Genomic DNA, 25,901 nt, shown 5'->3' with positions numbered 1-25,901 from the left:
CAGTGCCATCCGTTTTGTTCCCAAATCACCTTATACCACCCACCACTGCGACCTGTATGCTCTAGTCGGCTGGCCCTCGCTACATATTCATCGCCAGACCCACTGGCTCCAGGTCATCTATAATTCTATGCTAGGTAAAGCTCTGCCTTATCTCAGTTCACTGGTCACGATAACAACACCCACCCTTAGCACGCGCTCCAGCAGGTATATCTCACTGGTCATCCCCAAAGCCAACACCTCATTTGGCCGCCTTTCCTTCCAGTTCTCTGCTGCCAGTGACTGGAACGAATTGAAAAAATTGCTGAAGTTGGAGACTTTTATTTCCCTCACCAACTTTAAACATCAACTATCTGAGCAGCTAACCGATCGCTGCAGCTGTACATAGTCCATCTGTAAATAGCCCACCAATCTATCTACCTCATCCCCATACTGTTTTTATTTGATTTACTTTTCTGCTCTTTTGCACACCAGTATCACTACTTGCACATCATCATCTGCTCATTTATCACTCCAGTGTTAATCTGCTAAATTGTAATTATTCGCTACTATGGCCTATTTATTGCCTACCTCCTCATGCCTTTTGCACACACTGTATATAGACTTTATTTTTTTTCTACTGTGTCATTGACTTGTTTATTGTGTTATTGTCTTGTTTATTGTTTACTCCATGTGTAACTCTTTGTTGTTGTCTGTGTCACACTACTTTGCTTTATCTTGGCCAGGTTGCAGTTGCAAACGAGAACTTGTTCTCAACTAGCCTACCTGGTTAAATAAAGGTGAAATAAAATTAATTCAAAAAATAATAATTTGCATTAGCATCAGTATCAGAGCTACAAACTGTCAAGCCATTAATATCAACATCACAGCTACGAAGGATTTAGACAAAACAAAAACAGACTGGAACCTTCGCTATATCAAATTAATTAATATGAGCAAAACTCTTACGTTTTTTACAGAATTTGAATGATGGTATTTTCAAATGTTGTTGAGATGTTGTTGTATCGTTGTTGTGTCGTTATTGTGTCATTGTTTTTCTGTCCTTGTTGTGTCGTTGTGTCGTTTTTGTATCGTTGTTGTGTTGTTGCTTGGTAAATTCAAGGCTGCACTTGTCTTTTCAGCGTTATCTGCACAATGGGAAAGTGTTAACAGGATATACATAGACTATAGACTATAAATCAACTGCCTAAAGTGGGTTCACTGAGGACACAATTGTTGTGTCAAAAGTATTGTTTTGTTGCATTAAAGACCAAAATTGGTTAAAGAAAATTGTGATAAATTAAAAATATATACGCGTTTCATTTAAGGACCACAAAATTGACAGCTGTGCCATATAGATTGCAAAATAGTGGCAAGATATTTTCGATGTTCCGATTCCATGGCACATGGTTTATGAATTGACACGCAAAACGTTGAATTTTTCAATATAAATCATTATACCTAATTCTTGCAACCAATAGAATATTATATATATATGGGGGATACAACATTAACAGCTCTGCAGATTTTGCTGTGAGGAGGTAGAGTCATTAGATCATTTATTTTGGTACTGTCTATATGTAGCTCGTTTTTGGTCACAGGTCCAGGAATGGCTGAAGAATTGCAACATTTACCTGGAGCTAGCAAAAATGTTTATCTTCAATTTACAATCTGTAGAAACTATGAGAATATAAAGGGTCAGAACTTTTGTGAAGCATCCCAGCACAGTTGAAAAATATATGGCACATAGAAATCCAAACGTATGTATAGGTATGTGTATATGTATGCATGCTTATGTGAAGAAAAAAAAAAGAAAGGAATATATATATATATATATATATATATATATATATATATATATAAATCTATATATATATATATATATATATATATATATATATAATATATTGTGGTAAACTGGTGATCCTGAAGTGGGCACACCTGTGTGGGTGCCAACGCCAAGCTGCAGATACATCACTTTTTCTCAGAGATTCATCTTTTATTTACGAAGCAGGAGAGAAAAAGACAAGCTGCTTATTTGACACTTAAAGTTAATACAAATAATGCATTGGAACTGACATGGCGGTCTGTTGAGTGTACTGTACATAGAGACATCCTGGGCTCACTGAGACAATACCATTGATTTAATCCAGAACAGATCGATTTTTACCTCTGTATTGTAAACCACACTGATTACCACATTGCATTGGGTAGTGTGGTTAGGATAGAACTTGATGGGACGGCTTATTCAGTGAGGTGTAGAGTGGCCCTGTCATCTCTGCTGCGTCTTGATGTGTGTACGTGTGTGTGTGTGTGTGTGTGTGTGCGCGTGTGTGCGTGTGTGTGTGTGTGCGTGTCTTCCTGTCTTCCTACCTGTGTGTCCTCAGATATGATAGAGAGAGCCATCATTAACACGTTTGTGGGTCATGACGTGGTGGAGCCTGGGAACTATGTTCAGATGTTCCCCTACCCCTGCTACACCAGAGACGAGTAAGACCTGGAACTCTCTCTATACACCTCTCCTCTCTCTCACTTTCCGTTTTCCTTTAAAAACAATAACTGTTAATTGTATCACTTCTATTTTTATGTTACTACTGAGATGATGACTTTGCATCGTCCATGTATATTAGGTAGATAGGTAAATAATGAAATATGTCACACATCTTCCTTTGGTAGCTACACTAGAGATGAGCAAGACATGTTACTGTATCTATTCTTTACTCTAATCATCTCTCTCAGACCCAGACTCTCATTTATGTCCATATCCTAACTTAAGATGCATAACTCTCACTGTTTAGATGCGTTTTACATTCAGCATCACTGCGTCAAGAGAAATATAGTATTATTTTTAACAGAAATATCTACATATATTTTGGGATGTTATGTATACCTGGAAATAATCAGAATTCATGTAAACATTGCAGTTTTGAAAACATAGCTTGTCCCCCAAAAAATAGTATCTTGACACAACTTACCCCGTATGGAGTAAGTTAAGCCTCCTACACATTTCTGTACTGAATGAAATATTACCACTACCCTTTTAAAACCATGTCTATCTTTATTTCCCAAACGCAATTCAACAGAATCACAACCACTTTTAGTCTTTTCATAATTTTAAGCATATTTTCCACTTTTAACATAGACCAGGCCCGTTGATGCCTCATATCCCGGTGATAATGCCTAGCATTACGCCTGTGAAGAAAACACTTACATTTGTTCAACTTGACATTGGCTCATCCATTGTCTCAACATACCCCAAGGAAAACATTTTGACTACACTGTAAACAAAATATCTAGCTGTTTCAACTAAATGTTATTAAGTACCTGGTTACACAGACTTCTTTTGTTTACTCAACCTTTCGGCAAAAGTATTACTGTTACGTCCTGACCATAGAGAGTCCTTATTTTCTATGGTAGAGTAGGTCAGGGCGTGACTGGGGGGGTTTATCTAGTTTATTATTTCTATGTGGGGTTCTAGGTTTGTTTTTCTATGTTGGTGATTGTGTATGATTCCCAATTAGAGGCAGCTGGTAATCGTTGTCTCTAATTGGGGATCATATTTAATAGCTGTTTTTCCCACCTGTGTTTATGGGATATTGTTTTGAGTTAGTGCACGCAGCATCTCCTTAGTCACGGTTCATTGGTCGTTTATTGTTTATTGTTTGTTTTGCTAAGTTTCACTTTATAATAAATGATGTGGAACTCAACATTCGCAGCGCCTTGGTCCGTCTCTACAAACGAACGTGACAATTACCTGAACTTAACATTATGAGTTGGCCCAACATGAGAAAACGTAGGCACAAATTCTGTAAACTTCAAATAATGTGTTTGCTCAAATAGTCTCATATGTTCATTCAACTATAAAATATTATTACTTTCCTAAAAAAGGTCTGTGGAACTAGTTACACACACAGAGCTTTTAACATACAATGTTTTTAACAGACATATTTGACACACATTGACATACATTGTGCATGTTCAATTATTTTATACAGTAATTCATATTTACTCACCTGGGATTTAATCTCATAACCTCTTGGTGCAAAGCATTTTAATCATCCTGATACTCTACCATGTCTGCGTCAATAACTGATTTCACCTGTATTGCTACTGTCGTGGAAATTCACCACTAAGGATTCAAACTCAAAGTAAATGAATCAATCTTTGTTATCATGGCCGGAGAGGTTCACTAATTCAATATAAGCCTGATGAAACTCTGAAAATGACTGTTCCCTTTTCAGTCCCTTTATACTGCTACACAAGCAAGTCATATAAGCATGGTTGATTCCTGCATGAGACTAACTGATACCACACCAGGCTTCTTAACTTGAAACTGAGATATTGTATCACTATTTCTAGTTCCCAGAGTAATGTTCTGGTTGTACTGTCAAATTACTTATCAGTGATAGTGTTGTTTACTCCTTTGTGTAGTCAATCCATCACTCGCATGAACCCAACCCAGTCCATTGTACATTGTCACATGAACCCAACCCAGTCCATTGTACATTGTCACATGAACCCAACCCAGTCCATTGTACATTGTCACATGAACCCAACCCAGTCCATTGTACATTGTCACATGAACCCAACCCAGTCCATTGTACATTGTCACATGAACCCAACCCAGTCCATTGTACATTGTCACATGAACCCAACCCAGTCCATTGTACATTGTCACATGAACCCAACCCAGTCCATTGTACATTGTCACATGAACCCAACCCAGTCTATTGTACATTGTCACATGAACCCAACCAAGACAGGTTATCACAAAGCAGCATTTGACTAAACATACGATCTGATACACACAGAGAACGTTTACTCCTTTTATCACTCTGTGATAACTATTGTTACATTTTAAGGTAAGCATTAGATTATGGCTAAAACTATCAAAGGACGTTCTATCAAAATACTTCTATTAAAAGTTGGCGAAATCAACACATAAAACCAGACACTGTATCCGTTCAAACCCTTCATTCTGGGTTGTACAATCTGGCTAGTAACTGATGCTTATTTCATAGCCCTTACACTTGTAAAACCATTGCAGTAGAATGGTTTAACTTAAGACCTTCGCTTCATACAGTTACACACATGCTTCATTACACAATTTAACTTATGTCAATTCTATCACCATAAGCAGGGGGGGGAACATGGTCATGCACTTCATGGCCTTCAGTGAGTTCCTTGTAGTCCTCATTATCTTCATCATTCTCATCAGCAGATGGCATTTATTTTAGCCAAATCAAGTGGACATAATAGTTGCTTAGACCTGTGAGACAAAAGAAGAGCACAGTGCCTCAAGCAGTCTCTGCTATGTAATCTGCTAAATAGGTGACATTCATAGATGAGTCAGGAACAAAGGTGCAACACTCATCTCCCATGACTGCACACATTCCTCCCTGACTTCCTCATAGGTAGTCTAGAGCTTCACGATTTTGTAAGGCCAATTTTCGAAGTGCTACCATTTCAGTACTGAAGGCCTTAAGGGCTTTTGACATAGCATTAGCCACTCCATAATTAGGGAGCATTACACCAGTAAATTGTGACAGGGCCGTTTGAATATGAGTAATCCCTGCCAGTGAGCACTGCTGCAGGGGGACAATATCCCGGGAAATGAATTATACGTCATCTGGCACTGCTCTCATAGCAGGAACAACGAACCCAATAGTACACACTACCCCCAAATTATCTGGTAGGATAATAATAATATGCGCTGTTCCGACATAACCAATAAGTCCCATTAGGGTCTGATTTACTTGTTTCCAAGGTTATATGAAGCACTGAGAAGAACACAGTTACATTTGAGAGTCTGCCCATCTGCAAATAATAAACTGTCAGTGATCAATTTGATTCTCCATCAGTCCATTGTACAATTGCACACATTTTCACCTAGGTAGACATACCCATTAGCCTTTATACACCAGCATTCTATTGGGATGGGTGTGGGACAGATTTTATTTTCTATAACTACTTATCCAAGTTTGGTTATAAAAAGCAAAATAAGGTCCGGTCGTCAAGGAGGGGAATTGTAAACCTCAGTGCTGGAAGCATGGAAAAGTCTAATTTACACCGGCTAGGACACCCAGTAAAGGGAGCCCATCACCTACCCCCTATGGGCCTAGCCCACAGACCCAACAGGAAGTGCTTGGGGAGAGTCCATTCGCCAGCATCTGTGCTGTGGAAAGGAATGAGTTCATAGTGTCTTTGAAGTCTTGTTTTCCTCTCACAACCTTACCAGCTTCTTCTGTGCCTCTACTCCGGGCCTGCGGTGGTCCCGTTGGCTGGGGACGGTCCCTGTATCCGTCTAGGTCATTACTGACCAGCAGGAGGCAGACGACGGTCTCCACTATCACGTGAGACCAATCCAGAAACAGATCCTTTCGCATGCACCGATCCTCCTCACCATTCTGATTTCCTGGTTCTCGCAACTTCCTGCAGTGGGATGTATGTGTCTACGTATCTCGTTCTGCTACCTTGACAGCCAAGGATTTGGTCAGGAGCACCTGGTATGCTCCCTTTCACCTGGGGTCTTTCCAACTTTTTCTTTGAAGATCCTTGACCACAATGAAATGTCCTGGTTTCACGTTGTGGTGAGCAACACCTGCAAGGTTTGGCAGAGAAGCCTTCACTTGTGAGAAGAGAGTATTAAGAACACTGTTAAGAGATACACAATAAGCCACCAGGTCCTCCATTCCTTGAAGGGTTAACCTATTTCGGGGGAAAGGATTGTTAGTCATTCTCATGGGGAGTCCAGTCAGTGTGAGACCTACCTCTCATGCTCATCAGTGCCAAAGGGAGTACTTTTACCCAGGACAGACTCGTTTCTGCCATGAGTTTGGTCAATTTGTTATTTAGCGTTTGGTTATCAAATCAAATCCAATTTTATTTGTCACATGAAATGCTTACTTACAAGCCCTTAACCAACAATGCAGTTTTAAGAAAATATACCAACAACAAAAAAGTAAGAGATAAGAATAACAAATGATTAAAGAGCAGCAGTAAAAACCAATAGCGGGACTATATACATGGCGTGTTGTACAGCATCCCCTGACTGTGGGTGGTAGGCACAGTGCGGTCTCATGTCAACCTGCATTGCTTCTGATAAGGACTGAACAATCTTGTTTACGTAATGTCTACCGACTACCTTGGAATGATGTCTCGCAGGAGAGCTTTGTCCACATTACATGCTGTGGCTCTTTGACATGGGAATGCCTCAACCCACTTGGAAAACATATCAACAATAAACAAACAATATTTGTTTCCTTCACATGGGGATAATTCAATGAAGTCCATCATCAAATTCTCAAAAGGTCCTTCTGGCCATGGGTGAGATGTGGGGGTTATAGAAGTACCACGTCCTACATTGTTAGTCAAACAAATATATATATATTTTTTACAAAACTTTTCAGCAAACACAGTAAATCCCACAGTACTCCAGTATTTATTTACAAGATCTACCATCCCTCTTTTTGATGCATGGTCTTGACCGTGTGACAACTTTGTGAGGAATAGGAAAGTACAACGGGGCATGTCTGGTTTGCTCAAATTATCCTGCCACACTCCCAAGGTGTCCATATGTCAATGTCCAGTCCACTTACGCATTTCTGATGCATCAAACCTTGCCTGCAAAGCAACAATATCATTTACAGAGTAATGGTTAGTGAAAAACAGGAACTGAAAAGGGGGGAAAGAAAAGAGGAAGCAGCTAGTTTTCGCTGCACAGTCTGATTTTAGCATTCCCTTGAGAAAAGCTATCTTTACCACTGGTATGAGCCTGACACTTCACCACAGCAACAGAGGATAGTAACAATGTTGCTTTTAGCAACTATCCATGAGCAATTGTTTTACCAGAAGCATACTGCTGTCAGTGCAATTTTTTACTGCTTTATCCTTTGCCAATATGCATGCTTGTGTTAAGCCAAAAAGTGCACTTTCCACAGTCTCTAAAGTGGTGACAACAGCACTTCCCATTTCCTTGCCACATCACCTAATCAGTTGCATCCATAACGCCTTTCATCCAAGGCCCAGTGTCTTCCCTCTTCATGTCTTTGGTTTTTGATAGACTGCAGTGGGGGACAACACCATTCACATCATACAGTTCTCTCGGTGCATCTGTGAGGAGGACTGTGAGGAGGACTGCTGCGGTTAATGATTCACCATAGTACCTGCCATAGATTCTCAGTTCATTTTTTTTCTGGGAAATTTGTCCAGCGTATATCATAGCCTTGTTCTACTTCAATGGAGGGAACTGCTGTTGTGTAGTGAAGGTGTTTTGGAACCTCCCAGTCTTCCTGATTTTGGGATGTAAGAGACATCCCTCTGAGTTCTCCTTCCCTGTCTGCATCTTCCAAATGCCAGGCATAGTAAGACTGTGCCATACATGGGAAAATTCCACTTGTTGGTGACTGAATGGAGACACCCTCTGGGTCACAGGACATGAGGTCTCTTCCCAAAATATTTACTGGTCATGATGATGCATGTCCTGGTCATGATGACTCCAAGATGGCGTAGCAGTAGGACGTATTGTCGTGTTGTCGTGTTGTGTCCCTTGTTTATATCGTTTGTTTTCGTTTTTTTTCTTCACATATCTTTAAAACTTTTTGCTGAACCTCAACTTCTTCTAAATACTCTCCTGCAACCCGCCTCACCCAACGTAGCTATTTTTCCTAAAGTATTTATATTTACTTCGGACCTTGGAACCCCTCAACTGAAGCTAGCCAACGAACTACCAGCTTCAGCAAAACATTGCTAGCGGTCTTCAGCTAACCGGTCATCAGCTAACCTTTAGCTCGGAAAGCTCTCGCCAGTTCGAACAACGCGACTCTAACCAGAGCATAACGGACCTATTTATTATTTTATTTTATTTTTCATCCCCGGATTCCCATCGCAAACGGAACATTGTGAGCTCCTGGGCTACAATATCCAGACCCACGACCGGTCCATCGATGTCACTGCATGAAGAGGAATAAACAGATACCCCCATCGCGACGTCCCCAAAGGCTAACTCTCTAGCCCTTGCTATCTCCTTGCTTGCAAATTCGGCCTGCTAACTGCTAGCTTGTTTAGCCCGGTCCGCTAACTGCTACCGTGTTTAGCACCGTCTACTAACTGTTAGCTTGTTAGCACAGGCCTGCTAACCGTCTGAATCGCCGCGTCCCTAACACTCACTGAACCCATATTTACTTTCTATCCCTTTTCGATTTTTAATTTGTTTATTACCTTCCGGTAACCTGCCTCACCCAATGTGATACGGAACCGCTATTATCTTTACATTTTTAGAACACACTCAAGAACCTCCAGAAGCTAACCAGCTAACTGGCTACAAGCTATTTGGTCATTGTTAGTTTTCTAACCTGGATAACACTCGCCAGTCCAGCTTCCCTGCCCCATCCACCGCTGCCCCTTGGACACTGATCACTTGGCTACATAGCTGATGCATGCTGGACTGTCCATTAATCACGGTAATCCATTCTGCTTGTTTATGTTTTATCTGTCGGCCCCAGCCGCACTTAGGCTCTGTGTGTAGTTAATCCGACCCTCTCTGCCTAATCAATCGCCATTCTACCTGCTGTTGTTGTGCTAGCTGATTAGCTGTTGTCTCACCTACTGTTTTAGCTAGCTCTCCCAATTCAACACCTGTGATTACTGTATGCCTCGCTGTATGTCTTTCTCAAATGTCAATATGCCTTGTATACTGTTGTGCAGGTTAGTTATCATTGTTTTAGTTTACAATGGAGCCCCTAGTTCCACTCTTTATACCCCTGTTACCTCCTTTGTCCCACCCCCCACACATGCGGTGACCTCACCCATTACAACCAGCATGTCCAGAGATACAACCTCTCTCATCATCACCCAGTGCCTGGGCTTACCTCCGCTGTACCCGCACCCCACCATACCCCTGTTTGCGCATTATGCCCTGAATATATTCTACCATGCCCAGAAACCTGCTCCTCTTATTCTCTGTCCCCAACGCCCTAGGCGACCAGTTTTGATAGCCTTCAGCCGCACCCTCATACTACTCCTTCTCTGTTCCGCGGGTGATGTGGAGGTAAACCCAGGCCCTGCATGTCCCCAGGCACCCTCATTTGTTGACTTCTGTGATCGAAAAAGCCTTGGTTTCATGCATGTCAACATCAGAAGCCTCCTCCCTAAGTTTGTCTTACTCACTGCTCTAGCACACTCTGCTAACCCTGATGTCCTTGCCGTGTCTGAATCCTGGCTCAGGAAGGCCACCAAAAATTCTGAGATTTCCATACCCAACTATAACATCTTCCGTCAAGATAGAACTGCCAAAGGAGGAGGAGTTGCAGTCTACTGCAGAGATAGCCTGCAAAGTAATGTCATACTTTCCAGGTCCATACCCAAACAGTTCGAACTACTAATTTTGAAAATTACTCTCTCCAGAAATAAGTCTCTCACTTTTGCCGCCTGCTACCGACCCCCCTCAGCTCCCAGCTGTGCCCTGGACACCATTTGTGAATTGATCGCCCCCCATCTAGCTTCAGAGTTTGTTCTGTTAGGTGACCTAAACTGGGATATGCTTAACACCCCGGCAGTCCTACAATCTAAGCTAGATGCCCTCAATCTCACTCAAATCATCAAGGAACCCACCAGGTACAACCCTAACTCTGTAAACAAGGGCACCCTCATTGACGTCATCCTGACCAACTGGCCCTCCAAATACACCTCCGCTGTCTTCAACCAGGATCTCAGCGATCACTGCCTCATTGCCTGTATCCGCTATGGAGCCGCAGTCAAACGACCACCCCTCATCACTGTCAAACGCTCCCTAAAACACTTCTGTGAGCAGGCCTTTCTAATCGACCTGGCCCGGGTATCCTGGAAGGACATTGACCTCATCCCGTCAGTTGAGGATGCCTGGTCTTTCTTTAAAAGTAACTTCCTCACCATTTTAGATAAGCATGCTCCGTTCAAAAAATGCAGAACTAAGAACAGATATAGCCCCTGGTTCACTCCAGACCTGACTGCCCTCGACCAGCACAAAAACATCCTGTGGCGGACTGCACTAACATCGAACAGTCCCCGCGATATGCAACTGTTCAGGGAAGTCAGGAACCAATACACACAGTCAGTCAGGAAAGCTAAAGCCAACTTCTTCAGGCAGAAGTTTGCATCCTGTAGCTCCAACTCCAAAAAGTTCTGGGACACTGTGAAGTCCATGGAGAACAAGAGCACCTCCTCCCAGCTGCCCACTGCACTGAGGCTAGGTAACACGGTCACCACCGATAAATCCATGATTATCGAAAACTTCAACAAGCATTTCTCAACGGCTGGCCATGCCTTCCGCCTGGCTACTCCAACCTCGTCCAACAGCCCCCCCCCCCCCGCAGCTACTCGCCCAAGCCTCTCCAGGTTCTCCTTTACCCAAATCCAGATAGCAGATGTTCTGAAAGAGCAGCAAAACCTGGACCCGTACAAATCAGCTGGGCTTGACAATCTGGACCCTCTATTCCTGAAACTATCCGCCGCCATTGTCGCAACCCCTATTACCAGCCTGTTCAACCTCTCTTTCATATCGTCTGAGATCCCCAAGGATTGGAAAGCTGCCGCAGTCATCCCCCTCTTCAAAGGGGGCGACACCCTGGACCCAAACTGTTACAGACCAATATCCATCCTGCCCTGCCTATCTAAGGTCTTCGAAAGCCAAGTCAACAAACAGATCACTGACCATCTTGAATCCCACCGTACCTTCTCCGCTGTGCAATCTGGTTTCCGAGCCGGTCACGGGTGTACCTCAGCCACGCTCAAGGTACTAAACGATATCATAACCGCCATCGATAAAAGACAGTACTGTGCAGCCGTCTTCATAGACCTTGCCAAGGCTTTCGACTCTGTCAATCACCGTATTCTTATCGGCAGACTCAGTAGCCTCGGTTTTTCGGATGACTGCCTTGCCTGGTTCACCAATTACTTTGCAGACAGAGTTCAGTGTGTCAAATCGGAGGGCATGCTGTCCGGTCCTCTGGCAGTCTCTATGGGGGTGCCACAGGGTTCAATTCTCGGGCCGACTCTTTTCTCTGTATATATCAATGATGTTTCTCATGCTGCGGGCGATTCCCTGATCCACCTCTACGCAGACGACACCATTCTATATACTTCCGGCCCGTCCTTGGACACTGTGCTATCTAACCTCCAAACGAGCTTCAATGCCATACAGCACTCCTTCCGTGGCCTCCAACTGCTCTTAAACGCTAGTAAAACCAAATGTATGCTTTTCAACCGTTCGCTGCCTGCACCCGCACGCCTGACCAGCATCACCACCCTGGATGGTTCCGACCTTGAATATGTGGACATCTATAAGTACCTAGGTGTCTGGCTAGACTCTAAACTCTCCTTCCAGACCCATATCAAACATCTCCAATCGAAAATCAAATCAAGAGTCGGCTTTCTATTCCGCAACAAAGCCTCCTTCACTCACGCCGCCAAACTTACCCTAGTAAAACTGACTATCCTACCGATCCTCGACTTCGGCGATGTCATCTACAAAATTGCTTCCAACACTCTACTCAGCAAACTGGATGCAGTTTATCACAGTGCCATCCGTTTTGTCACTAAAGCACCTTATACCACCCACCACTGCGACTTGTATGCTCTAGTCGGCTGGCCCTCGCTACATATTCGTCGCCAGACCCACTGGCTCCAGGTCATCTACAAGTCCATGCTAGGTAAAGCTCCGCCTTATCTCAGTTCACTGGTTACGATGGCAACACCCATCCGTAGCACGCGCTCCAGCAGGTGTATCTCACTGATCATCCCTAAAGCCAACACCTCATTTGGCCGCCTTTCGTTCCAGTTCTCTGCTGCCTGTGATTGGAACGAATTGCAAAAATCGCTGAAGTTGGAGACTTTTATCTCCCTCACCAACTTCAAACATCTGCTATCTGAGCAGCTAACCGATCGCTGCAGCTGTACATAGTCTATTGGTAAATAGCCCACCCATTTTCACCTACCTCATCCCCATACTGTTTTTATTTATTTATTTTTCTGCTCTTTTGCACACCAATATCTCTATCTCTACCTTTACATAACCATCTGATCATTTATCACTCCAGTGTTAATCTGCATAATTGTAATTATTTGCCTACCTTCTCATGCCTTTTGCACACAATGTATATATAGACTCCCCTTTTTTCTACTGTGTTATTGACTTGTTAATTGTTTACTCCATGTGTAACTCTGTGTTGTCTGTTCACACTGCTATGCCTTATCTTGGCCAGGTCGCAGTTGCAAATGAGAACTTGTTCTCAACTAGCCTACCTGGTTAAATAAAGGTGAAAAAAAAAAAAAAAAATGAATACAAATATCGATGTCTCTATTTCTCAGTTTCCCATGCTACTGGGAGGGGGTATGTGAGGGTTTCAATAGAGGGGATGCCACACCATGATCTGTTTCACCTGTCCTTGTGCTTGTCTCCACCCCCCTCCAGTTGTCGCCCATATTCCCCATTATCCCCTGTGTATTTATACCTGTGTTTGCCAAGTCAACCAACATTTTTCTCCTAGCTCCTGTTTTTTTCCCAGTCTCTGTTTTTCTCTTCCTCCTGGTTCTGACCCTTGCCTGTCCTGACTCTGAGCCTGCCTGACCATTCTGCTTGCCCTTGACCTCGAGCCTGCCTGCTGCCTGTCCCTGACCTGCCTTTTCACTACCCCTTGGACTATAATAAATATCAGAGCTCAAACCATCTGCCCCCTGTGTCTGCATCTGGGTCTCCCCTTATAATACGAACTGGCCATGACTGACCCAGCAGACTTGGACCAGCTCCGTCACGCTGTCTCCCTGCAGGGAGCTACCATTAAGAAACAGGTGGAGCTACTTCAGCTCCTAATTGGGGCTTCCGATCTCTGGCGGAACGCCACGGCCAGGGGTTCAAGGCATTAATGGAGCAATTCCGTGAATTAGCTCGCAGACAGCACGCCACATCTAAGACCTCCCAGCCACTCAGTAACTTCCCTTCTATCCCGGAGATCCTGGAACCTGCCGCTGTTTCTTTCCCAGTGCGCCCTCATTTTTGAGCTTCAGCCATCTACATTCCCTTCGGATCGATCGAAGATAGCGTATCTAATTACGCTAATGTCCAGAAGGGTGCTCTCCTGGGCAACGGCTGTTTGTGAGCAACAATCCGCCGTTTGCCAAAACCTGGAAGATTTCTTGGCTGAGGTGAGGAAGGTATTCGTTTCTCTGGTGTCCGGGAGAGAAGTGGCCCGAAAACTACGAGGTAGATTTTCGCACATTTGCCGCCGAGAGTGCCTGGAATCCGGAGGCTCTGTTCGACATCTTCCTTCATGGACTATCGGAGGAAATCTAAGACGAGCTCGCAGCTCGGGAGTTACCATTGGAACGTGATTCCCTCATCGCCCTTTCAATTAGGATTGAACGCCGGAGAGAGAGGAGTTTGGATCTCGGGAACATTCTTCCATCTGCTGCTACTTGCTCACCTTCGAAGGAATCCGAAAATCCCCGAAGTGTGCATTTCTGTGAAGAACCGAAGCCACCCGAGTTCCCTTGAGAATCATCGGTGACGGGTGAGTTGATACTCCTGAGCCTTTGCAACTGTGCAGAGCTAGATGATCTCCTAATGAACGTTCACGTAGGGTGGGACATTATATAGCCACCTGCCATGTTATGAGACCTATTTTTTTAGTAGGTACAAGTACTCTGCTGAGCCAGACTTGGAATTCTTCAATTCCCATCACCCGCACTCCTCTTTTTGTGATACTGCTGTGGGGAGACCAGTCTAAGTCTCTCCGCGTGCTCATTGACTCTGGGGCAGATGAACGTTTTATGGATGCTACGCTAGTTTCTGAATTAGGTATCCCCACTCAACTCCTCTCTGTTTCCATGGACACTAGAGCACTGGACGGCCGCTCCATTGGAGTTACAGCACTGTTCCCGTTAATCTGCGGGTTTCATGAAATCACAGTAAGTCAATACAGCTTCTCCTCATTAATTCCCCCCATGTTCCTGTTGTTTTGGGATTTTATTGGCTCCAGAACCACAACTCTGTTATTGACTGGACCACGAGTTAAGTCCTGGGTTGGAGCCCGTTCTGTCAGTCCCATTGCCTTAAAGCAGGGTGCAGCCTTCCCCGAGATGTCCTCCTCAGGGATTCGGATTTCTCTGCCGTTCCCTCAAGAAACGGACTACTTCGCTTCCCCCGAATCATCCTTACGATTGTGCCATTGACCTTACCCCAGGCACCACATCGCCTCGTGATCAGAAATATTCCCTATCCGGCCCGGAGACCAAGGCCGTGGAGAAGTATATTGAGGACTCTCTGGCTGCTGGAAGCATCCGTCCTTCTGCATCCCCTGCCGGTGCAGGGTTTTTATTTGTGGAAAAGAAGGACAAAACCCTGCGTCCGTGCATTGACTACCGGGGTCTTAAATGACATAGCGATCAATAATCGTTACCCCCTACCATTCCTCTCCTCGGCTTTCAAACCTCTCCAGGGGACTAACATCTTTTCCAAGCTGGACCTTTGGAATACCTACCACCTGGTTCGGATAAGTGAAGGAGATTAGTGGAAGAGCGCTTTCAACACTGCCTGCGGACAATATGAGTACCAGGTCATGCTGTTTGGTCTCACTAACACCCTCGCTGTCTTCCAGGCCCTGGTAAACGATGTGCTCCGGGACATGTTAAATCATTTCGTGTTCATCTACCTCGACTATATCCTGTTTTTTTTACCGTTCTGCCCAAGAACACGTCCTCCACGTTCGACAAGTCCTTCAGTGCCTATTTGTGAAAGCGGAGAAGTGTGAGATCCACCATTCTACAATCTCCATTCTGGGATACGTCATCACTGAAGGAAATGTCCAGGTGAAAGCAGTAGTGGATTGGCCCCAACCTACATCCGGGGTGCAGCTACAATGTTTCATGGGGTTTGCCAATTTCTATCGCCATTTCATTCAAGGTACAGCACCCTGGTGGCCCCCCTCTCTGCACTCACCACCTCCCAAGGTACCGTTCATCTGGTCCCCAGCTGTTGACAGAGCCTTTGTGGACCTGAAGCATCGGTTCACTACAGATCCCATCCTCGTCAATCCGGACCCATCCCGTCAGTTTGTGGTTGAGGTCGACGCTTTTGACGTTGAAGTGGGGGCTATCCCGTCCCAGCAGTCTGCCCAGAATCAAAAGCGCATCTGAGTCTCGCCTTGTGTCATTATAAGTTTGCATTGTTCTTTTCGAAGGAATGAGTTTCAGGGCTGATTTCATCAGAACAGAGACTGCTGCATCAGTGTCTTCTAGGAATGGATTTCAGTATCTCAATGTGAATCAGTGAATTTTCTGTTGAGAGAGTAGTTAGTTGTAACATCTGTAGGGGTGTTTCTGCTTCTTCATCTTTTGTTTCCACCTCATCCTATTGTCCACCTCCTAAAGAGTAATTTAGCCTCACGTTTCTGGGAGGTCCATTAAACTCCTTTCTATCTTCATTATCTTAACAGTCTTTGGCGAAATGTCCTGGTTTATCACAGTTCTAACACTTTTAACCGTTTCTTTCCGGGCGTCCAGAGTTTGCACCTCTCCCCATCATCTCTCTCTTCCTTGACCTCCGGCTCCGCTGTAGAACATCAGCTGAGCCGTTTGCAAATTAGCCCAAGCTTTTGTAGTCTTGGCTTTTATCTGTCTTTCTGTGTGGTTGATATGTGGTTTCACATTAGCCAGTGTCTTCGTTTCCCATCCTCTACAGCTGTTTTTAGGTCTTGGCGTAAACCAGTGACACCAGCATGACACTGCAGACTGGTTTATCTTTCCTGGTCAGAGGCAAGGAATATTTTTTCCATCCACTCTTGGTCATCTTTAACGGTCTCATCAGTTTTCATTGTTGTAGTGTGGATTTCCTGCCAGTCTGTGTGTTCTGATTTTCACAACCATCTCTTGCTGCGTTGCTGTCCTAGTCTCCTTTGCACTGGATCCACTTGAATTTCAGACAGGGGCAGAGTATTTCTTCAATTTCGATGGTTGTTGGATTGTACATTGTTATTATAGCTTGTACTTCTTCAAATTTCACTGCATTTAGCAGGATCAGTGACATATTTAACTGTTGCCTTGATTTCATCCACATCCCATAGAATTTCCACTGTTATGGGTGCTCCTTCCTGCAGGTTTGGGTATTGTATGAGGGGTATATTGAATACTCTTGTGTGTCTGGTGAAAGGGGTGGCATGGGGGTCTTGCGGTCATCCATCATGGTTTAAATAGTCTTCAAAGCGTAAGGGTGGATTTCTGTGTCGCTGTGGCCTTGCAAGATTCAATCCAGTCAACGAGCAATTATGCTCGCCTGGAGTTCCCAAAATGTGTCTGTGGAGTGGTTTGAGGTGACTGGTAGGGTGGTGGCACTTGATCTTGTCCCCCTATGGCATTGGAGCTGTGGTTGGGGTAGCAGTAAGGGCTGTGCCCTCAATGGTGCTGTTGGAAATTCTGAATTCACTCTGTTCTCTTTTTTTCTATGCTTGTGTCCTTCTCTCACTTTTTTCTGCTTCCTTTCCTTTGTCTAATTGCTTCACCATTAATCCTTTCCTTTGTCTACTTGCTTCACCATTAATACTTTCACTGTTTTGCCCTTCAATAGGTCCACTTCTCTATCCCTCTTGTGGAAATCATCCTATTTAACTTTTATTTTCCTGTATCTCTTCTCTCTTCCAACATTTCTCTGGCTTCTACAGGTCTCTCTGTACTGAGGGTCCCATCTAAAGTGAATGCTCTATTTATTCATTCAGTTCATTTAACTGTTTGTTCACCCCACTCCAAAATATTCTGTCAGGGCCCCGAAGTTCACATTATTGGGCAATGTCGATGTTTGTATTTTGTGTCTCTGTAATTACATTATTTATTTTATAATACAGGAATTTAGATATTTAGATATATATTCTTCACAAACTCCTTCACACTAGTGTTCTATTCATGCAACATATTCGGTAATAGTAATCTTTCCTCTAATGTCTTCACACCTCACATCACACAGAATCCCAACATAACGTTGTCAATTGAAGTCCACACAGAACTTTCTTAGGTGTTCACATCCACACCACCAGCAACGATCAGCACAGCGCAATCAGCCTGAGAGGCACCAATGATCATGTTTTTACTCAAACGTTTTAATGGTTCTCTCAATGCCTACCAGTAAATCAGATGACCCGCGGTGGTGGACAGAAGCCCTATATAACGTTATAAACGAGGTTCACCGAACCTTCGCCTAGTTTTTTCTTAGAACTTGGATCCCTTCTTAAACAACATTACTTAATTTAAATTGACTTACTGAAATCAGTTGAGTTGTCCTTCTAGGTTTCTTGGATGTTGTGTTTACTCCCACAGTGGAGGTCTGGTCCGGATGGGTCCTCATCCTCTTTGGTGAGACGGGAATTTCCCTCTTAAGCTTTCTGGAGAATGCGCCATCAGTGTTCCCTCTTAGACCTTCACTGATGGATCACGTCAAAGATCAAACATCCTGTTTCGTGACCCCAGCATTGTTGTGGAAATTCATCACTAAGGACTCAAACTCAAAGTAAATGAATCAATCTTTATTATCACGGCGGAGAGGTTCACTAACTCAATACAAGCCTGATGAAACTCTGAAACGGCCTTTCCCTTTTAAGTCCATTTATACTGCTACACATGTCATATAAGCATGGTTGGTTCCTGCATGAGACTGACATCACACCAGGCTCCTTCTAGTTCCCAGAGCAATGTTCTGGGCGTACTGCCAAATTGCTTATCAGTGATAGACTCCTTTGATTAGTCAATCCATCACTCGCTTGAACCCAACCAAGACAGGTTATAACAAAATAGCATTATGCTAAATATACAATCTGATACGCACAGAGAATTTCAATCACACTACACTTTGAACTTCAAAGTGAATCTCAGCATTTTTAAAAGTACAATCAAGAAAAACTGTGTTATTTATCATAGTGATTAAGGAGTAACATTAAAACAGAGTAATTAATATGCCCCACCAACATTAGACAACTATACAGAAAAACTAAACGTCGTGTCGTTAAATAAGTGAATCAAATTAATGATGAGAGAATAGTCAGATTACCTGATAATTGACACAACCGTGGTGGCATAGCAGGAAGCTCAGCATGCCATGAACCCAAGAGGCTGTGAGTTCAAATCCCAGGTGAGGACATGATGAAGTATATTTACATTATAAATGAACATGCACAAATGACTCATGTGTATTAAATATGTAAGTTAAAAGCACTGTGTGTGTAACCAGTTGCACAGTCCTCTATTAGTTAAGATGCCAAATAATAATGTATTGTTGAATAAACATATGAGAAAATTGAGCAAACCCATCAATTTAAATTGCCACATTTTTATGAAGTTGGAGTTACGTTTGCGCCAACTATTTTTTAGTTAAGGGAACACTTAGACACTTGAAAGTTGAGTAAACTATTAACAGGTTGTGGAACCAGTTACTCCATAATAATTAATAATAGGGTGTTTTTTGACAGTGTATATTAGCCCCCAAAGCTACAAGAATATACTTTCATTCTAGGTTTAGGACATCATATTGAAGCTTTATATGTATAGAACAATTTTTAAAGAATCTACTTTGATTCAGATACAAGCATCATGAAACCTCTAACACAAAAATGATGACCTCTTCCTAAATATTTGGTCAAATTATACATTTTGTGTATGGTTTCCTAGAAACAAGGGGTGGCTCAACTGACCCTTGGGTTCAACTTACCACAATCTCCCCTATGGTTTTATTCCTTTGGTAGTATTTTGTCCTCCCTGCTTTAACCTATGCTTTGTCATTAACAAATGTCATGTCATGGGTCCACAGCTTCCTGTTTGTGATCGAGCACATGATGCCTCTGTGCATGGTGATCTCCTGGGTGTACTCTGTAGCCATGATGATCCAACACATTGTGGCTGAGAAGGAGCACCGGCTCAAAGAGGTGAGCTGCTTACATGTCTACCTGTGGTGGCTGTTGGCACTTTCAATTAGAGGACAGGCTCATAATAATGGCTGAAATGGAATGAATTGCACAGTATCAAACACATCAAACACACATGTTTAATTAATACCGTTCCATTTACTCCATTCTAGACAAGATTATGATCCGTTATCCCTTCACCAACCCCCACTGCTGTCTACACTAGGATCTCAGAGTCCTGTCCTGTGTCTGTCTGTCTGTGACAGTGGAACAGCATCACTAATGCCATCTTCTCTCTGCCATCTCTTTGGCAACCTGTAGCAGGATGAAGTCGCTCATATTTACTACCTCTGTTCTGCCCCCTGTTGGAAAAATACTGATTTCAATCAAATAAAAATCTCAAACTTGAAATTTGTACTATATGTTTTTCTGAATATTTAGAATATTTACATACTTTTATTATTTTGTTTGAAATCACATTCTCATTCATATAAGTGCATGTAAAACTGTAAAAAATAGGATTAACCTCTTCTGGTAACCTGTGTACTCCCTGCCTGCCTGCAGGTGATGAAGATGATGGGCCTGAACAATGCGGTCCACTGGGTGGCCTGGTTCATTACTGGCTTCGTCCAGCTGTCCATCTCAGTGACCGCCCTGACGGCCATCTTGAAGTATGGCAGAGTGCTCCTCCACAGTGACATCCTCATCATCTGGCTCTTCCTCTCCATCTACGCCATCGCAACGATCATGTTCTGGTAATGATGACACTACTACTGCTCTGATGTTAGTCTAGTAAAAAGCATGAGTGGACATACACCCCAAAAAGTAGGAGAGGCCTACGCTGAGCTAGGATCTCAGTACAGAGGGGGCGGGGCTTCGTCGAGGGGCCCTTCTTAACAAATCATTTTAATTATCTATAGCTGATATGGTCATAAACTCAAATTGGTCATCATCACATATTGAGCCAAGCAAGCCTGCATACAGATATATATAGGGCATCACTTTGCCTGACAATATTTTTTCCACATTTTGTTACGCCTCATCAATCTACACACAATACCCCATAATGACGAAGCAAAAACGGGTTTAAAAAAACAAAACAGAAATACCTTATTTACACAAAGTATTCAGACCCTTTGCTATGAGACTTGAAATTGAGCTCAGGTGCATCCTGTTTCCATTGATCATCCTTGAGATGCTTCTACAATTTGATTGGAGTCCACCTGTGGTAAATTCAATTGACTGGACATGATTTGGAAAGGCAAACACCTGTCTATATAAGGTCTCACAGTTGACAGTGCATGTCAAATCAAAAGCCATTAGGTCGAAGGAATTGTCTGTAGCGCCCCGAGACAGGATTGTGTCTAGGCACCGGTCTGGGGAAGGGTACCAAAAAATGTCTGCAGCATTGAAGGCCCCCAAGAACACAATGGCCTCCATCATTCTTAAATGGATGAAGTTTGGAACCACCAACACTCTTCCTAGAGCTGACTGCCCGGCCAAACTAAGCAATCAGGGGAGAAGTGCCTTGGTCAGGGAGGTGACCAATAACCAGATGGTCACTCTGACAGCGCTCCAGAGTTCCTCTGTGGAGATGGGAGAAACTTCCAGAAGGACAACCATTTCTGCAGCACTCCACCAATCAGGCCTTTATGGTAGAGTGGCCAGGCGGAAGCCACTCCTCAGTAAAAGGCACATGACAGCCACTTGGAGTTGGTCAAAAGGCACCTAAAGGACTCTCAGTTTCTCCCATTCTTCTCTGCAAATCCTCTCCAGCTCTGTCAGATTGGATGGGGAGTGTCGTTGCACAGCTATTTTCAGGTCTCTCGAGAGATGATCGATCGGGTTCAAGTCCGGGTTCTGGCTGGGACACTCAAGAACATTCAGAGACTTGTCCTGAAGCCACTCCTGCATTGTCTTCACTGTGTGCTTAGGGTTGTTGTTCTGTTGGAAGGTGAACCTTTGTCCCAGTCTGAGGTTCTGAGCGCTCTGTAGCAGGTTTTCATGAAGGATCTCTCTGTACTTTGCTTCATTCATTTTTCCCTTGATCCTGACTAGTCTCCCAGTCCCCAGCGCTGAAAAACATCCTTACTATGATTCTGCCACCGCCATGCTTCGCCATAGGGATGGTGCCAGGTTTCCTCCAGATGTGACGCCTGGCATTCAGGCCATAGAGTTCAAAATTGGTTTCATCAGACCAGAGAATCTGAATTTAGGTGCCTTTTGGCAAACTGCAAGCGGGCTGTCATGTGCCTTTTTCTGAGGAGTGGCATTCGTGTTGTTACTCTATCATAAAGGCCTGATTGGTGGAGTGCTGCAGACATGGTTGTCCTTCTGAAAGGTTCTCCCATCTCCACAGAGGAACTCTGGAGCTCTGTCAGAGTGGCCATCCGGTTCTTGGCCACCTCCCTGACCAAGGCCTTTCTCCCTCGATTGCTCAGTTTTGCCGGGCGGCCAGCTCTAGGAAGGGTCTTGATTGTTACAAACTTCCTCCATTTAAGAATAATGGAGGCCACTGTTTACTTGGGGACCTTCAATGCAGCAGACTTGTTTTGTTAAAATTCTTTACTCGGAGCTCTACGGACAATTCCTTCGACCTCATGGCTTGGTTTTTGCTCTGACATGCAAGGTCAACGGTGAGACCTTCTATAGACATGTGTGTGCATTTCCAAAACATGTCCAATCAATTTCATTTACAACAGATGGAAATATCTCAAGGATGATCAATGGAAACAGGATGCATGTGAGCTCAATTTCAAGTCTCATAGATATGGGTCTGTATACTTACATAATTAAGGTATTTCTGTTTTTTATTTTTAATAAGTTTGCAAAAATGTAAAAGTTATTTGCTTTGCCATTATGGGTTATTGTGTGTAGATTGATGAGGAAATGTTTTATGTAATCCATTTTAGAATAAGGTTCTAATGTAACAAAATGTGGAAAAAGTCAAGGGGTCTGAATACTTTCCGAATGCACTGTATATACAGAAGTATGTGGACACCCCTTCAAACGAGTAGAGTTGGCTATTTCAGCCACACCCGTTGCTGACAGGTGTATAAAATCGAGCACACAGCCATGTAATCTCCATAGGCAAACATTGGCAGTAGAATGGCCTTACTGATGAGATCAGTGACTTACAATGTGGCACTGTCATAGGATGCCACCTTTCCAACAAGTAAGTTTGTGAAGTTTTTGCCCTGCTGGAGTGAACCCGGTCAATTGTTAAGTTATTGTTAAGTGGAAAAGTCTAGGAGCAACAACGGCTAAGTGGTAGGCCACACAAGCTCACAGAATGGTACCGCCGAGTGGTGAAGCGTGTAGCGAGTAAAAATCGTCTGTCCTCGGTTACAACACTCACTACCAAGTTCCAATCTGCCTCTGGAAGCAATGACAGCACAATAACATTTATGGGTTTCCATGGCCGAGCAGCCTCACACTAGCCTAAGATCACCATGCGCAATGCCAAGTGTCGGCTGGAGTGGTGTAAAGCTTGCCGCCATTAGTCTCTGGAGCAGTGGAAACACGTACTCTGGAGCGATGCATCGCGCTTCACCATCTGGGGAAGGCCCTTTTCTATTTCAGCATGAAAATGCCATGTGCACAAAGCGAGGTCCATACAGAAACGGTTTGCTGAGATGGGTGTGGAAGAACTTGACCTGCCTGCACAAAGCCCTAAACTCAACCCCATTGAACACCTTTGGGAGGAATTGGAATGCCAACTGCGAGTCATGCCTAATCACCCAACATCAGTGCCCGACCTCACTAATTCTCTTGTGCTGAATGGAAGCAAGTCCCTGCAGCAATGTTCCAACATCTAGTTGATTCTCTCATCTCTCTTTCTCTCTGTGACATCAGAGTAGCAGTGACTGCACACACATTGATGATGTTAGAGATCTAATGAATCATGAGTCACCCTGATATTTAGCGGCTGATTTGATAAAAGCGGTAACACTCAGTTTCACTTGTCAACCTTCGACTTCTATTTTGTGAGGAACGTGTTTCTTCGAAATGCCATGTCCTTAATGTATCAAACAGACAGTGACTCAGCTCCTTTGCTAGACATTCCAGGGAAATGTGTATGATCTGAATATGGTTAGGTTGTCTTACAAATGGCACCCTATTCCCTTTATAGTGCACTACTTTTGACCATGGTCCCTTGGGCTCTGGTAAAAAGTATGAAATTATATAGGGAATAGGGTGCCATTTGGGACATACTCAATATGCTAATAGTATTTTACTCTGGTTTGTCTGTCTATGTCAGTTTCCTGGTGTCAGTGATCTACTCTAAGGCCAAGCTGGCGTCTGCCTGTGGCGGGATAATCTACTTCCTAAGCTACGTCCCCTACATGTACGTGGCCATCAGGGAGGAGGTGGCCCATGACAAGATCACCGCCTTTGAAAAGTGCATTGCTGTAAGTCTTGGCCTCTGTTCTCTTGTCGGAAGCTCTCTCATACTTTATTCATTTTTTGTTAGTCACATACGGTGCCCATGTTTAGCCTGTGTCTGGACAAATTCAAAGAGAGAAACGGCCCTCTGGGCTCATGGCTAGATTGAGTTATTTTCCTCTGTGTCAGATGGCCTGCTTCCAGGTGTGTATAGGCGTATCAACATGTATGAGTAAAAGCTAAGAAGGATTCAAACAAAGCTTCAAGAGTCGTGAATTGATAAATTCAATGATATTCTCTCACCAGTCTGAATCAGTGAGTTCCGGAAAGATCTTCACACATGTCAATAGGTCTTAACACGTTGTCTGTTGTCTTTATTCTCATTCTCTCCTCTCTCTCCAGTCTCTGATGTCGACCACAGCGTTCGGCCTGGGCTCTAAGTACTTTGCCCTGTATGAGGTGTCAGGAGTTGGCATCCAGTGGCGCACCATCAACCAGTCGCCTGTAGAGGGCGATGACTTTAACCTTGGTCTGTCCATGATGATGCTCATCATCGATGCCAGTGTGTATGGAGTTCTCACCTGGTACATAGAAGCTGTGCATCCAGGTAAACAACCAAGTCTTTGGCTGCTCACTTAAATGATTCACCTTGTATGTCCCTGTTTTGTCATTTATGTTTATGGTAGTAATTGGTCTGAATCCCAAATGGAATCCTATAGAGAACAATAGTAACGGCGTCTTTTTGTAGGCACTGTTGTTTGTCCCACTTGAGCCACCATAGTAACAACATAGCCATAACACTTCCTCAAAATAGTCTGAATCAATCTAAGATAAATCAAGAAATATGTATTGTATTTGGCTATTTTTGCAGTTCTTAGTCGCACAATTTTACATCTAGCTAAGATGTTTAGTGCAGTATTTCTCAAGTGAAAAAATGTGCATGAAATCTAGTAGTGTAGTGCAGACAGTAGCTGCTACCTGGCTGTTGAATGACACCAACTACCGTCCTTAGTTCCCACCCCTACTGTTGACCACAGACAAAGGGGCTTAGACCTCAGCTACTGAACTTTGACTTGCCTCAAGAAAACATCTTATGTGTGTGAACAGCTGATAAAACCCTCCGAACACCAAAATTAACAAACACGTCACAAATGTCTTTCATAATATTTGCGTGAACTGTTTTTACCGGGAAGCATGCGACCAAAAATGAGTTAACTCTGGTTCGTTCAGCCATTCCTATTAAGGAAATTATTGGGGAACAAAATTGGGTTTTGGGATAAAAACAAGGTCTGAGATTAACACAGGCTAAGGAGATTTATACACTTTGTTCTATGAGATAATATCCGTCAGTTAACATGACCTTTATGAATTATGAAGCCTTTGTGTTTTACATGCTTATTTTTATATTTTATTTCAAGTCAGTTAAGAATAAATTATTATTTACAATGACGGCCTACACCGGCCAAACCCGGACAACACAGGCTTATTTTGCACTGCCCTATGGGACTCCCAATCACGGCCGGTTGTGATACAGCCTGGAATGGAACCAGAATCTGTAGTGACGCCTCTAGCACTGAGCTGCAGCACCTTAGACCGCTGCACCAATGGGAGCCCATTTATGTTTTG

At 43.5% G+C, this 25,901-nt stretch overlaps 1 protein-coding gene across 3 annotated transcripts in view; it reads left to right on the top strand.

Annotated features, from left to right (window-relative positions):
- Window positions 1–25,901, top strand: part of LOC110536359 (ATP-binding cassette sub-family A member 2) — a 131,142-nt gene that overhangs the window by 73,911 nt on the left and 31,330 nt on the right. For all 3 annotated transcript variants that reach the window (XM_036936260.1, XM_036936262.1, XM_036936261.1), the window contains 5 exons: window positions 2,364–2,466; window positions 19,796–19,910; window positions 20,454–20,644; window positions 24,151–24,301; window positions 24,678–24,882. In XM_036936260.1, the coding sequence (XP_036792155.1) occupies window positions 2,364–2,466; window positions 19,796–19,910; window positions 20,454–20,644; window positions 24,151–24,301; window positions 24,678–24,882 (765 nt within the window). The remainder of the gene's footprint in view (window positions 1–2,363; window positions 2,467–19,795; window positions 19,911–20,453; window positions 20,645–24,150; window positions 24,302–24,677; window positions 24,883–25,901) is intronic.

Source organism: Oncorhynchus mykiss, chromosome 11 (assembly GCF_013265735.2).
Source record: "Oncorhynchus mykiss isolate Arlee chromosome 11, USDA_OmykA_1.1, whole genome shotgun sequence".
Lineage (NCBI taxonomy): Eukaryota > Metazoa > Chordata > Actinopteri > Salmoniformes > Salmonidae > Oncorhynchus > Oncorhynchus mykiss.
This window is presented reverse-complemented; position numbering and strand designations above follow the sequence as displayed.